The sequence below is a fragment of the Eleutherodactylus coqui genome, chromosome 3, assembly GCF_035609145.1.
Source record: "Eleutherodactylus coqui strain aEleCoq1 chromosome 3, aEleCoq1.hap1, whole genome shotgun sequence".
Lineage (NCBI taxonomy): Eukaryota > Metazoa > Chordata > Amphibia > Anura > Eleutherodactylidae > Eleutherodactylus > Eleutherodactylus coqui.
In genome coordinates, this window is record NC_089839.1 from 88,153,981 (window position 1) to 88,166,709 (window position 12,729).

General features: G+C 42.4%; 1 protein-coding gene across 4 annotated transcripts in view; it reads left to right on the plus strand.

Moving 5' to 3' along the window:
* The window catches only part of MAP4K3 (mitogen-activated protein kinase kinase kinase kinase 3), a 265,723-nt gene that overhangs the window by 208,291 nt on the left and 44,703 nt on the right, over nt 1–12,729 (plus strand). For 2 of the 4 annotated variants that reach the window (XM_066595838.1, XM_066595840.1), the window contains 3 exons: nt 4,092–4,130; nt 4,437–4,496; nt 9,522–9,564. In XM_066595838.1, the coding sequence (XP_066451935.1) occupies nt 4,092–4,130; nt 4,437–4,496; nt 9,522–9,564 (142 nt within the window). The remainder of the gene's footprint in view (nt 1–4,091; nt 4,131–4,436; nt 4,497–9,521; nt 9,565–12,729) is intronic. The other 2 variants (XM_066595839.1, XM_066595841.1) reach the window with 1 other exon arrangement.

A 12,729-nucleotide genomic window follows, 5' to 3' on the forward strand; every position in this document is an offset into this window, starting at 1 on the left:
CATAAAGCACTTCAAAGCCATCTGAGCGGTCCATTTCCTGCTGCTCTCCTTTATTGCTTTAGTATGCCTGAAAATACTTGTTCTGTCCCATATAGCTTTAAAATGATTTATGCTGCCAGAATCTCTAATGCTCAAACAACGCGCATTGCGATTAAGGTTCTGATATGTTCTGTGTTAGACTCTTCCTGGCGTCCATCATATTCTGCACATCTATTCAGCCATAAAATTACTCCATAGTATATCGCTGCATGTTTGTCTGCTCGTGTGCAAATACAAAGCCCATCAGCGCCTTCACTGAGCCCAAAGAAAGTCTTTTCATTATTTTGTCTTGACAAGCAGTCATAAAAAAATAGGTAAAAGCTTCCCTAATAAAACAATAAATTAATGGAGAATCCGGCAACACGAGAATTTATTTCACAAGTAATGATAATGTGCCGAATGGAATTCAGAAAACATATACAGAACGGCAGCAATTTCCTTTCATCATAAGAAAAATCAGCTGTATATCAGTCTGAGAAATCCAGCACTCTTCTTCCATAGGAGGTAGGAGTGAGTCATGCCGAGCTTTTGTACTGCAGGCGCACAAGGCAAATTATCTCTGGGTAAGGATACAGTGACTTTTCTTTTTCGCCAATCTTTTTGCCTACCTTGTTTTAGTTTATTTTGGCTCATTTGATGATCACGCTGAGGCGCAGCCTGAAAAGAAGGTAGAAAATGCCATGGATGAAAGCGGCATACGTGCTGGCCAAATTGGGTCATTGGAATGAAAAACGGGGTTTTTACACAGACCAATTATTCCCACTCTCAAAAGGCAAATTTTATAGCATTACTTGTTTTGCTACTAACGGTCTACCTTAAGGTGACATTGTACTGGGAATAGTCTTTTTTTTTCATTTACTTTTTATGTTTTACTTGATCCATTGACTTTCAAATGATTTGAGATTTGTGAGCTTTATTTCATTTAAATACCAAAAAGAAAGAGGTTTGGAAACTGCTGACCCAGGTAGGAATTCATGGTATTGGTGTATCTTGACTCCACTAGGAACTCCTGGTGGAGTCACGATTGACACTGTGGCAACGTCCCCTGTACCCTGATTGGCTCCACGTGTGCTTAGGCTGCAGGTTCTGGAAGGGCAGTAGAGATGTTAAGAAAAGCGATACAGCGTCCCCAGGTGCAGAAGGCATACAGCGGGTCATGTGTAGCAAGGGCTTCCCCGGCGCTGAACCTGAAGGCGCAACCCCCATAATTTTCCCAGCGCAGCGGGTGTTTTAAAGCTGGGAGGTAAATGCGGCCTGAAGCTACTGAAACGCTGCACTCGCTACCCCCCTATCCCCATCTCACAGTTAAATCGCGGGGCGCTTCAGGGGGTGCATTGGGAGTTGTGCAGTGATGTGCGGCTGGTGTAAGTGTCCCGTCTACGCTGTTCTGGTTTTTTACATAGCTGTAAAGAGATAAATAATATGAAATATTAAAGCAAATTCTGCAACTTCCTTAGAGCTTCTTGTTCAAGTAGGTGGAGCAGTAGTTAGGAGCACCTTCCTGTGTTTGCATGTGCTCAGCACTTTAAGCCTGGGTTCACACGGGGCGTATTGCCGTCGGAAATCTCGCGGTTTGGCCGCAGCAAAAACTGCGAGATCTCCGCCGGGAGAACCGACGTGGAAAAAGCCGCGGCGGCATTGAAGCAGCCTTGCCGCTCGCTCTTCCACTGCGGCCGGCGCTCCCATAGAGGAGAGCGCGGCCGCAGCGGAATGAAAAAAAGAATGAACATGCTGCACATTCTGAAACCGCGGCTGCGACCGCCGTAGCCGCGGTTCCAGCCGGACTTACCGCAGCGGATTGGCCGCCCCGTGTGGACGAGATTTCTGAGAAATCTCGTCCACATGGCTGGCTAATCCCGAGATTAGCGGCCGCGGGCGGATTTGCCGCAGCTGAATTCCGCGCGGCAAAACCGTGGCAAATCCGCCCTGTGTGAACCCAGCCTAAAGGAAATCTGTCACATAAATTTTGCAATGTTAACTTATTATACTTTCAAATGTGCAGCAGCATATAGAATACCACAATACTTCTAATTTTTACAGATGTGTCATGCCAAAATAACACCCAAAAAGCTTCTGGTATGCTATATGATAATTAGTTGAGGACTGTCTGCATGTACGTGACGTCGTTCCAGCCGAGAACGAGTCACTGTGTATTCGCCTGACTGCTCAGTGCGGAGGAAGCATATTAGAGCTGGAGCGTATGACATCTTCAGTGGGAAGGGCTGGAGGCATTGCTAGGAAAGAAAGGGAATGCAGAGTAGGCAGCGAGAGAGATCAGATTGTTGGCCGAGGTGGACCGCCTATCGGACAGTCCTCGGCTAATTAGTATATAGCATGCCAGAAGCTTTTTGTGCAATATTTTGGCATGGGAGACACATCTGACTAAGATGAAGGTAACTCTGTATTCTTAATGCTGTAACACAATTGTAAGTATATTTTGTTAACATTGCAAAATTTAGGTGACAGACTTCCTTTAACCCATTAAGGACCAAGCACAGTAAATTTATGGCGCTTGTTCCTGGGCTTTATTCCCAGACGATAGTAAAAATACAGCCCGGGATTAAAGCCCCTTCTTCTGCAATCACTCAGAAGCAGGGTGGGTTGTCAGCTGTTAGTCACAGCTGATAATCCTAGAGGAGGAGGGATAAGTGGTTTTTAACCGCTTCTGCCTTCTCCTTTCCCAGGTACATAGCGCTCAATGAGTGTAAAATTGAAAAAAGGAAATGTGAATGACTGCCAGAAGTCTCATATGCCTTCTCCTTTCCCTATTACACAGTGCTCAATGAGTGTTATGTACTAAAGAGTGAAAGTAGTGTTTCTTCCACTACTCGAGCCAGCAGTCATGTGACCGCCGGGATATCCTGGCACAGTAGAGCTGCAGGGTCCTAGCAGACCCTGATCAGCTCTGTCAGTGACTACTATCACTACAGGAAGATGTTTTTCCTGTAACTGGGGCTCCTATGGATGCGGCTCCTATTGATGCCCCAGCTACAGAGAAAAAATGTCAACTTAAAAAAAAAAGACCATGTGAATATCCCCGAGATATCTTATACGACGTCATGGGTGACATAGATAGTAAAAAAGATAATCGCATAAATAAGTAAAACAAAATTACAGAATAAAATAAAAATATATACATAAGAAAGAAAATAACCCAAGCCGACGCCAATCAAAACCGTCGCCGTATGCGCCCTGTAATCCATACATGTTATATAACAAAACATCCGAAATAAAATGAGGAACCCATTCCCATACTTTGTTTTAGGGTAAATATACGAATAAAAAAAAAATAACTATAAATGTTAAAAAAAATATATATTTTATTGTTAAATAATATTTAAAAAGTAGCCCAAATGTCACGGGAAAAAAACGCAACCAAAATAATTTTGGTAACTGAAAAAAGAATAGGGCAGTTAAACCACCACATGGGTAAAATCCCTAAAAAGTATCTAGTCCTTAAGGTACAAAACAGTCTGGTCCTTAAGGGGTTAAACTTACTTGGTCCTTAAGGGCTCAGACTTTGCAACCTGTTCCATCTACCTGACCAAAAAAAAAAATGTAAATATAGTTTTATCACAAATTCAGCCAATACATTCACATGCAAAGAACTGCACCATTGCCACACCACAAGTGGTTCTTGTAGTGGGGTAATCCCATGTGAAAAACTTTATATGTGTATATGGTTGTATTTGTCACAAAAAGATGCAAAAGTTTTTAGTTTTTTCTTAAAAATAAAATATAAATAAAGTAAAATCTGTTAAACACGTAACTAACACAACAGTTACATTACTAAGTACCTTTATCCCGATTGCCGTCATTACCTAGAACTGTGAATGTGGAGGGGGGGAGTGGGGACCTGTTTCTGTGACAAAAATACTTGGAAGACACGCTTGTTTTGTGATGCGGCTTTCTTCCCTCAGATTGAAATGTACCCTAAAGGTTTGAGGTGTTTGATTCATTTAGACTTGTGTTAATAATACTAGTAGTACAAACCGCAGTACCAACCGCAGTACCATCGTCGGTGTATTAAATGTTGTGATTTTGCTTTAAAGGAGTCTTCTGAAATCGGTTGAAGAGGAGCTGCACCAACGGTAATTAATGTCCCTTCTTGGTCACCAAACCCTCCCGTCTGCTCTAACTGTGCGTATTTCTGTTGTAACGTGTCCCCGCCTCGGTGTGTGTTGTGCAGATGTATCAGAGCTTTACTTGGTGTGACCTGCATCTGTGCTCCACGGTACAAACTAAAGCATAGGCAGAAATACCAACAAACTCTATACTCTGTAGCAAACCGAACACGAAGCCCTTAGCTACTGCATGCCATAGTCCTTTTGTAGTAGCTGTAGTCTAGCTTTACCACTGAAGACCACTCAGCCATGGTACCTTGTTCATCTCCCTAGGGGACATGTGGCACATTTAGAAGATGATGATGATGATGGGGATGATGATGAATCTAAACAGTAAGTTCTTTTCAAGTCTCAGCTTATTGGGTCTCTGCTTCAGATGCATCTTAAGAATGGGACTCTAGTCTGGCTTTTACAACACAGCACTTGGCACAGCAAGTCAAAACTGTGCATTAGCTTCTTTATTTTTTCCTTCATATATCTACTTTGTTGCTTTTCTTAGACTTTGCTACTAACAGGCAATACATTGACGTAGGCTTACCAAGCTATCATTACATATTAGGCAGCTGATCGCAGTGCTAGGGGTAATACCATTATGGGAACACTCAGCTGTAGTCCTGCCCCTGACTACCGTCCTGAACGTAGGTGGTGTGCTCTGTGACATTCCCTCGTACTGTACGTTCTACTCTGTCTCTTAGCACTTTTGTTCCAGCTTGGTCTGTGCTATCTGGCTTTTTATGTGCTACGCTCTAAATGTCTTGCAGCAACCGTTAAGCTGGCATTTAACTAATCTAACATAACTTTTTTTTTTTTTTAATGAAAGTGATGCAAGAACTTTTTAGCCCTTTTATTTGGCAGTCTCGTTCAAGTGCTGCGGAGGAAAGATGAGCTTGTCTATAGAGAAAAATGTAGCAATAATTTAATAGGGAGGCTGCAGACACAGACATTAGCTTGGTGCTGCAGAATATATCAAGGCTATGGGCACTTTGGGGGGGCTTTTTGTTTTTTAAACTTAAATGCACCTATTTTAGGCTTACAGTCTTTTTACAATAGGGTTTAATTAATTTTGCACTACTTGTCTTCTGCAGCTTTAATATATCACTGTATATCGACCCTGAAGTCTAGTTCTCAGGGCTTATGGCCCTTTTACACAGGACGATGATTGTTGAGAATTGTTCAGATTTCCGTACGCCCGCAGAAGTCCCATGTTAACTGATCGCAGGGGTAGAACGCTCCCTGGCCTGCTCCGCGCGATGCAATCAGTACTCGCTGCTGTATAACAGCACAGGAGCGAGCATCACTAGAACGTGCTGTCGGGCATCTCCGTTGCAGAATTCACCCCCCTCAATGAGGGGGTGAATTCACGATGAAACCCACAAATGGAGCCGGTTTAGAAGCAGACATTCCGCGGCTGATCTGTAGCAGAATTCCCACTGCGAACATTCCGCTGGGAATGGACACAGCCTGAAAGGACCATTAGTTTTCAGCCTTTATCTCTTCTCTCCTCTTTCCTATCAGCTTATTCATATCCAGAACAAAGATAAGGAATTAGCTGATGATAATGTGCAGGAGAGGAGAGAGCAGAAGGAAGATCAGGGTCCTTTTAGACAGGATGATTGTCGGGCACTTAAAGGGGTTGTCCCGCGGCAGCAAGTGGGGTTATACACTACTGTATGGCCATATTAATGAACTTTGTAATATACATCGTGCATTAAATATGAGCCATACAGAAGTTATATACTCACCTTCCCTGCACTGGCGTCCCCGTCTCCATGGTGCCGTCTAATTTCAGCGTCTAATCGCCCGATTAGACGCACTTGCGCAGAAGGGTCTTCTCCCTTCTGGTCGGTTCGGGCACGAGCGACGTTCTGGCTCCGCCCCTTCTATGCGTCATCGCGTAGCTCCACCCCGTCACGTGTGCCAATTCCAGCCTCCTGATTGGCTGGAATCGGCACGCGGGGCGGAGCTACGTGGTGATGCGTAGAAGGGGCGGAGCCAGAACGCCGCTCGTGCCCGGACTGACCAGAAGGGAGAAGACCCTTCTGCGCAAGTGCGTCTAATCGGGCGATTAGACGCTGAAATTAGACGGCACCATGGAGACGGGGACGCCAGCGCAGGGAAGGTGAGTATATAATTTCTGTATCGCTCATATTTAATGCACGATGTATATTACAAAGTGCATTAATATGGCCATGCAGAAGTGTATAACCCCACTTGCTGCCACGGGACAACCCCTTTAAGCCCCTGACAGATATCCCAGCAATTATCGCTCCTGTGCTTTCACACGGGAGCAATAATCTTCAGTGAATGGAAAGGGCCGGAGATAGCTTCCAGCCACCTGCATCCACTCACAACAAACAGGCAGTCGTTCATAGATAAAATACTTCCTCTTTACACAGACAGATGATTGTTCGCTTTTTATGCCTGCACAAACTGAACAATGAACGATAAGCAAATGAATTGTCATTCAGTCACTAGTAGCATTTACACTGAATGGTTATCGTTTAGATTCACACGATCTGACGATAATCGTTCAGTGTTAAGGGACTCTAAGCTGCAATCAAATTTCATTGGCAAATCTACTATTGACCCTTAAACTGCAGTTTCTATATGCAGTGATATGTAGAAGCTGCAGAAGAAAAATGGTGCAAAATTTTTAATAAAACTCAATTGCAAAAGTGATTGTCAGCCATAAATTCATGCATGTAAGTGAAAAAATACCAACAACTTCCACCCCCCTGAAAAAAGGTGTTTGTAGACTTTATATATATTCGATAAATATAGAAGGATTCTCATTTTATATCTTGGTATGCCCACCTTATGAGTAATCCCCTGCTATGGTGTTCTACAGCAGTTCTGTAAATCCAATTATTTTCTGCCCAATATGTTTATGAAGGTTATCTAGTTTTCAACTTTTTTTTTTGTTGTTCTGCGAAAACCCAAAGTATATCTCATGCCATGCGTTTTTTTGGAGACCATGTCCGCCAATCCCCCTTTACCTTCAAATGAGAAATCCTACTATTTCTAGTTATTAATTTGCTGATCATTTAGTGAAATTATTATTACAATACAGGTTCAGGCATGGTCCCTAGCCCATATTATGCAAATAATTACGCAGACCAAAGAATTGACATCACATGACTATGCTGCCCAGTCCTTCCATAGCCTATGAATGCAGATTATCTGGGGCCTAGTGCAAGTACCGGCAGTGCTGGACCAGAACATATACATGCTTGCTTCAAAGGGTAGATTTGAATAGCATTCACCCGGTCCATCGTGGGGTTCCATTTGAATAGCTGAAAATGGTATTCAGACAGAACCTCAAACGGAATCATTGACGTTAATTAGTTAAACAGAGACCAAAGATGTAATCTGTGGTCTACATTTGACGTTGCTTGTTTTTGGAGGACACAACGGCGTAGTCAGCAAGGGTTCCATCAGAGCTTCAGATGTAACTCCAGGATGGAAAGCATGGACGGAGGCTATAACACAATGTGCATAGTTAACTACACTTTTCTTTCCTTCTAAAATGTCAGTAAGTAGTGAAAACCAAGTGAATGGAGACCAAAGTGGGTCATCATTTGAAACATTAAAACATACGGTCCCGTCAGAACACCGTTTTTGGCAATCCCAACAGAACGTCAAGATGGAAACTGTGGATATAGTGAAAAGCTATGTGAAATGAGTCATAATTGGTGTGAGATAAAGGTCTGAGCTAATATATGTCTAGTACAGACTAAGGGAAATGGGGGCATATTTTATAAAAAAGTGTTGGCCCTCTTATCATTCTCCCCTTATGTCGTAGTAACTCACCATTTTCCCCCTCAAATCTGTTCCTCCTGAGTAGGTGGCAGTTTTCCTTCCTGTCTTTTTGCAGATTCCTCCAAGCTCGTTTACCTTTTGCGTTTGTGATAAATATGCACGAAGAATACTGAAATATGTTGCAAGAAGCTTTGTTTCTGGTTACATATGTAAGCGTAGAGAGATCTGCTCAGGTCAGGATTAATAGAGCTTGTCTTCTCTGCGAGAGAAAGAAGGAACAAATTGGGAGCACACTTTGCCCTGCAGTAATTTCTTAAGGGCACATAGATCTTAAATGTCACATTTCCTACTAAAGCATTACACAGTGTCCTTTCTTTGCCAAGGCAGGAATATATAGGTTATGTTCATGAAAAAAACACATTTCTCTACAAGGGAATCTTAGAATTTAGAAAAGGCAAGATAATGTATTCATTTTTCACTTGTTTTGTCATTTATTTGTGACACTTTCTACATATCCAGTAAAGGCATCCTGTATACGGAGTATTAATACGGTTTGTGGAGGCGACTACAGCTCATCCTCAAAGTCCACATGAATCCCTGCGATGCCAGATTGATATCCCATAATCATTCTTAGTGATTCAACCATGAGGCCGTATTCACATGGAGCACTTGAGATGTGTTTGAAACTGCATCAAAGTCCGTACATGAGGAAACCACATAGCTATCCTAATTCACAGAGTGCCTCCCATTGTTTTCAATGGGGAAATATTGCATCGCGTGCACCTAGCAATTAGTGCAATGCGTTCACCAGCCCCATTGAAAACAATGGGTGATACAAGGGCACTCCCGAAGATAGGACATGCCTCGACCCCAAACCCCCACACCCACCCCCGCATTGCATCATGATGCAATGCGAGACAAAATTGCTCATGTGTATGACCCCATTTAAAAGAATGGGGTTCATATTTGTCCGTCTCCCAACGCACAAATCTTGCGCAAGAATCTTGGACCGTGTGAAACTGTCCTCAAAAGAACCACATTGCTGTGAGATTTCTCTTGTTATATATTCCAAATTTCCACATACATTTTGTTAAGTGGCACCATATGGAATAGGTCCAAACTCTATGGACACAGAGTGGCGAGGAAAAGGCCTTATGCCAAATTCAGCACCAGATGTGATGCTTTGTGCCGGTTTCCTAAACCTCATCGATATGTTCCACTGCGTGTACTGAATGACATAAATATCTTGTTTATAAGCTACATTCCAGAGGGGTTTTGCCTCTATAAAACTATATATTGTTTTGTCACATTTACCTGGTAGAGTAGATAGGCAACTTCCGATCTGTTGAGAAACAAACGTCTTTTAGGTCCCTTTCACACAACAATCGGCATTTGTAAGCCAAAGCCAAGATTGTAGCCTACATAGAGGTATAATGGAAAGATTTGCATTTTCTGGCCTTTTTATTCAACCCTATTGTAGGCTTCACTTACAAAATACTGATCAAATGCTCCCATGTGAAAGCGGCCTTAAGCACAGTCCAGGTACTGATGTACATTATCTAAACTTATTATTTTTCGCCATTGTCTTTACTTTTTCAGCTCCACTATAAAACCCAAGGTGCCACCTCCTCTACCGCCAAAGGTTAGTCCATTTCTGCTTTAATCATGATAATGTTTGGTGTGAACAGAATTTTCCATGTTTGGCATATATACAGTTTTACATGCAAGAAATGTGTATCTAACAACTAACATGTCGAGCCGAATATATCAAGCCACACGTACCATAAATTCATACATCCAATATTGTAATTTCCCCCTATAGAATCTGGAAGTCATTCATGTAGTAATGCAAGTCCAGCTTACTAGTGGCACACTTTAGCATAACATTTCACTGCTTTTGTGTCTTCAGCCTCCTACACTCGCTGTGAGGGATTCAGCCCAGTGAGTCAGTGGACAAGCTGAACATGCCCAGGTCCTATGCACCAATTTCAATGCAATGTAGTTAAAGCTTGACCTGAGTTTTCAACAATTGTTCTAAAATATAACAGGTTCTCCTTACCCACTCATTTGCTGTTGATTCATGTTTTTAAGGGGGTTGTGCAGTTACCTGAGAACACCACTTAAATAAGGCTGAAGGAGTTAAAATAATAAACTGAAACATGCTTACCCCTTCACGGCCGCTGGGACCCAGCGCTGTAGCCCCATCATGGGAATTCAGGTGACAGCTCAGGATGTAAGCGCTGATGCCAGGAGAACGAACGGTCATTAGCTTCTGCTGTCACCTGATTTCAGTGATCACAACAACTACCCGTACGACAGCAGTGCTGCAGCACAGTATCCAATGACCGTGGAGAGAGCAAGTATGTTTCAGTTTATTATTTTAACTCCTTCAGCTCTATTGAAGCAGGGTTGTCCAATAACCGAACAACCCATTTAAGTTCTGACTTGCAGGTGATCTTCCACATTTTTCTGCTGTGTGTTGCAAGCTTACCATTTTGCCAGTAATTCCCTGTCCTGTACTTCCTTTCCCTCACATCCCATGCTCATTGCACTTTCTTTGGTCCAATCAGCAGGGAGGCTGTATATGAATGCCCACCTCATTTCTGTCCGAGGATGGTTGTATAAGTCAGGCATTCAGAGACATTCTGACCAAATGCCTAGTAAACCCAATATATTGTACACACGCATGTGCGGTAACGGCAGGAGAGGCAGAGATTGTGGAGATTGCAGACACCATGTAAACAGATCTGTCAGTCTGTGAGTGCAGGAAGCTGAGCATGAGGAGATAAAAAATGTTGCGGGATCCCAATAACTACGGGAGCTCAATACCTGACAACAGGCAGCAGATTACACAGGAGCTGGAAGGGAGACCCCTAGTGGCAGCCACTTCCAACTTGATTTACAGCGGTAAAGCAACAAAATTGTTAATTAAAATATAGTACAAGATAGATGGGACACACACAGGCTATTACATGACATAAGTTGTCTGAAACGTTAGTGCACCTTTAAGGTGTGTGGTCAAATCTTAAAATAAAAGTTTTTAAGTTACATCTGGAAAATGTTGACTAGCTTTATCTGCCAGATTGAAGAGAGCAGATGTAGACCTCAAACCTCGACTTGACAGTTCACTGTGGGGCCCGGCAGTGTCTACTAATCATTACATCAATTCTTCTCAGATGTGCTTTGCTCCTTTGCAATGGAAACTGCCTGGAGACTGAACATTTTTCTTGCCGCTCCCATTGCTAAATTGATATTTCTAGCTGTTTCGTGCGAGCTCGACCTCTCCTCCTGCGTCTTTTATTTACCTCTAAACATTTAAGGATGAGATTAATGAATTAAGGATAAATCAAGCACAAAAATGTGCATTAGCTGTCTGTTCGAGAGAAAATAGAACAAAGCGCCTGGAGGTCTATATGTATGGGCTTCCATCGCACACATTGCTCAGGAATATTCCTACTGTCTGGAAAGCAGAGGCTGTGAATAACATTGGCTTCTCCGAGAGAAAAGGAATTGGAAGTAGAGCTCGCTCCAAGGCATTTGCTGAAAGCTCCTGATTTCTTAATGTAACTCTTTCCAAAACATTGCTATGCGAATTCTTAACCTCAGTTGTGCTGGTTTTTCCGTAAAAGTGAACCCAATTACACAGTGACCTAAATGGCATAGACCCTTTGCGTAAGGTCTCATAGGGCAATAATCGGGCACCCATAGACTTTGACAGGGCCGAACTTTATCTCTATATGCCCCAGGTGCTGTATTGCAATGTTATTCTCTAGAAGTTTAGGCCCCATATTCACGGGGGAATGATACTTATTAGCAAATCCGCGCGTGAAAAAAAAAAACACAAATCCACATCCCATAGGAAAGCATTGACTATCCGCAGTTAATTAAATGGACGCGGATGGTATTTTAAGTGATTTGCAGATTTCACGTGCGTGAAAAAAAACGTGATATGCTCCATTTTAGTGCGGATCACGCGTGCAGGAGCTCATAGAGCTCATTTCTCAATTGATCTCCCGTGTGAAAAAAAAAAACAATTATTATAAGTGCATCCGCAGCAGAGATCCACGTGGGCCTGATTTCCCCCGTGGACATGAGGCCATGTAAAGTATATTTTTTTTTATATATTTAATGAGCCTTTCTGATAAATTGAGACCATGCAAGGACTGCAGACTACTTGCTCTGTGCACAGTTCAGTTTATGCTAATGGTCCATCCACTGCCGTGTATAGTGAATTAGAGATGCATTTGGACAAGCATTGAGCTCCGTACTGCCTGGTATTACCCTATGACGTGATAAATCTAGGCTGTTTCTCATTACTTGTGTGACCAGAGCTGAGCTGATGCTTTGTGATAATGCCTCACAGCTCCTGCAAGCGGTTGACAGTGATATAGTACCAGGGATTTTTGTTTTAACTTTTAGACTTGAACATTTTTTTAAAATGTTTTTCTTCCAAAAAACCCTCTTCAGTATGTAGTCCAAAAGCACTTCTCATTTATGTCAATGACTCCCCAGAAGTTCAGTTTTATGCTGCTATATTGCAAACAGCTTTTATTCACCTTAAAGGGGTTCTACAATTTCTTTTCATAATCAAAAAAAAGTTCAGTAACTTTCAGTTTCACACCGGTTTCAAGATTTCTGCTTGCTGTCAATGAGTTGAGACATTCTGGTTGCTATCTAGAGGCTGAAATATTGTCACGATATGCTCAAACAAGCAGCATAGTTTGTTAGATGAAAGAACATAATAAATAATAATAATAATCTTTATTTGTATAGCACCAACGTATTCCGTAAGCGCTTTCAATCATAG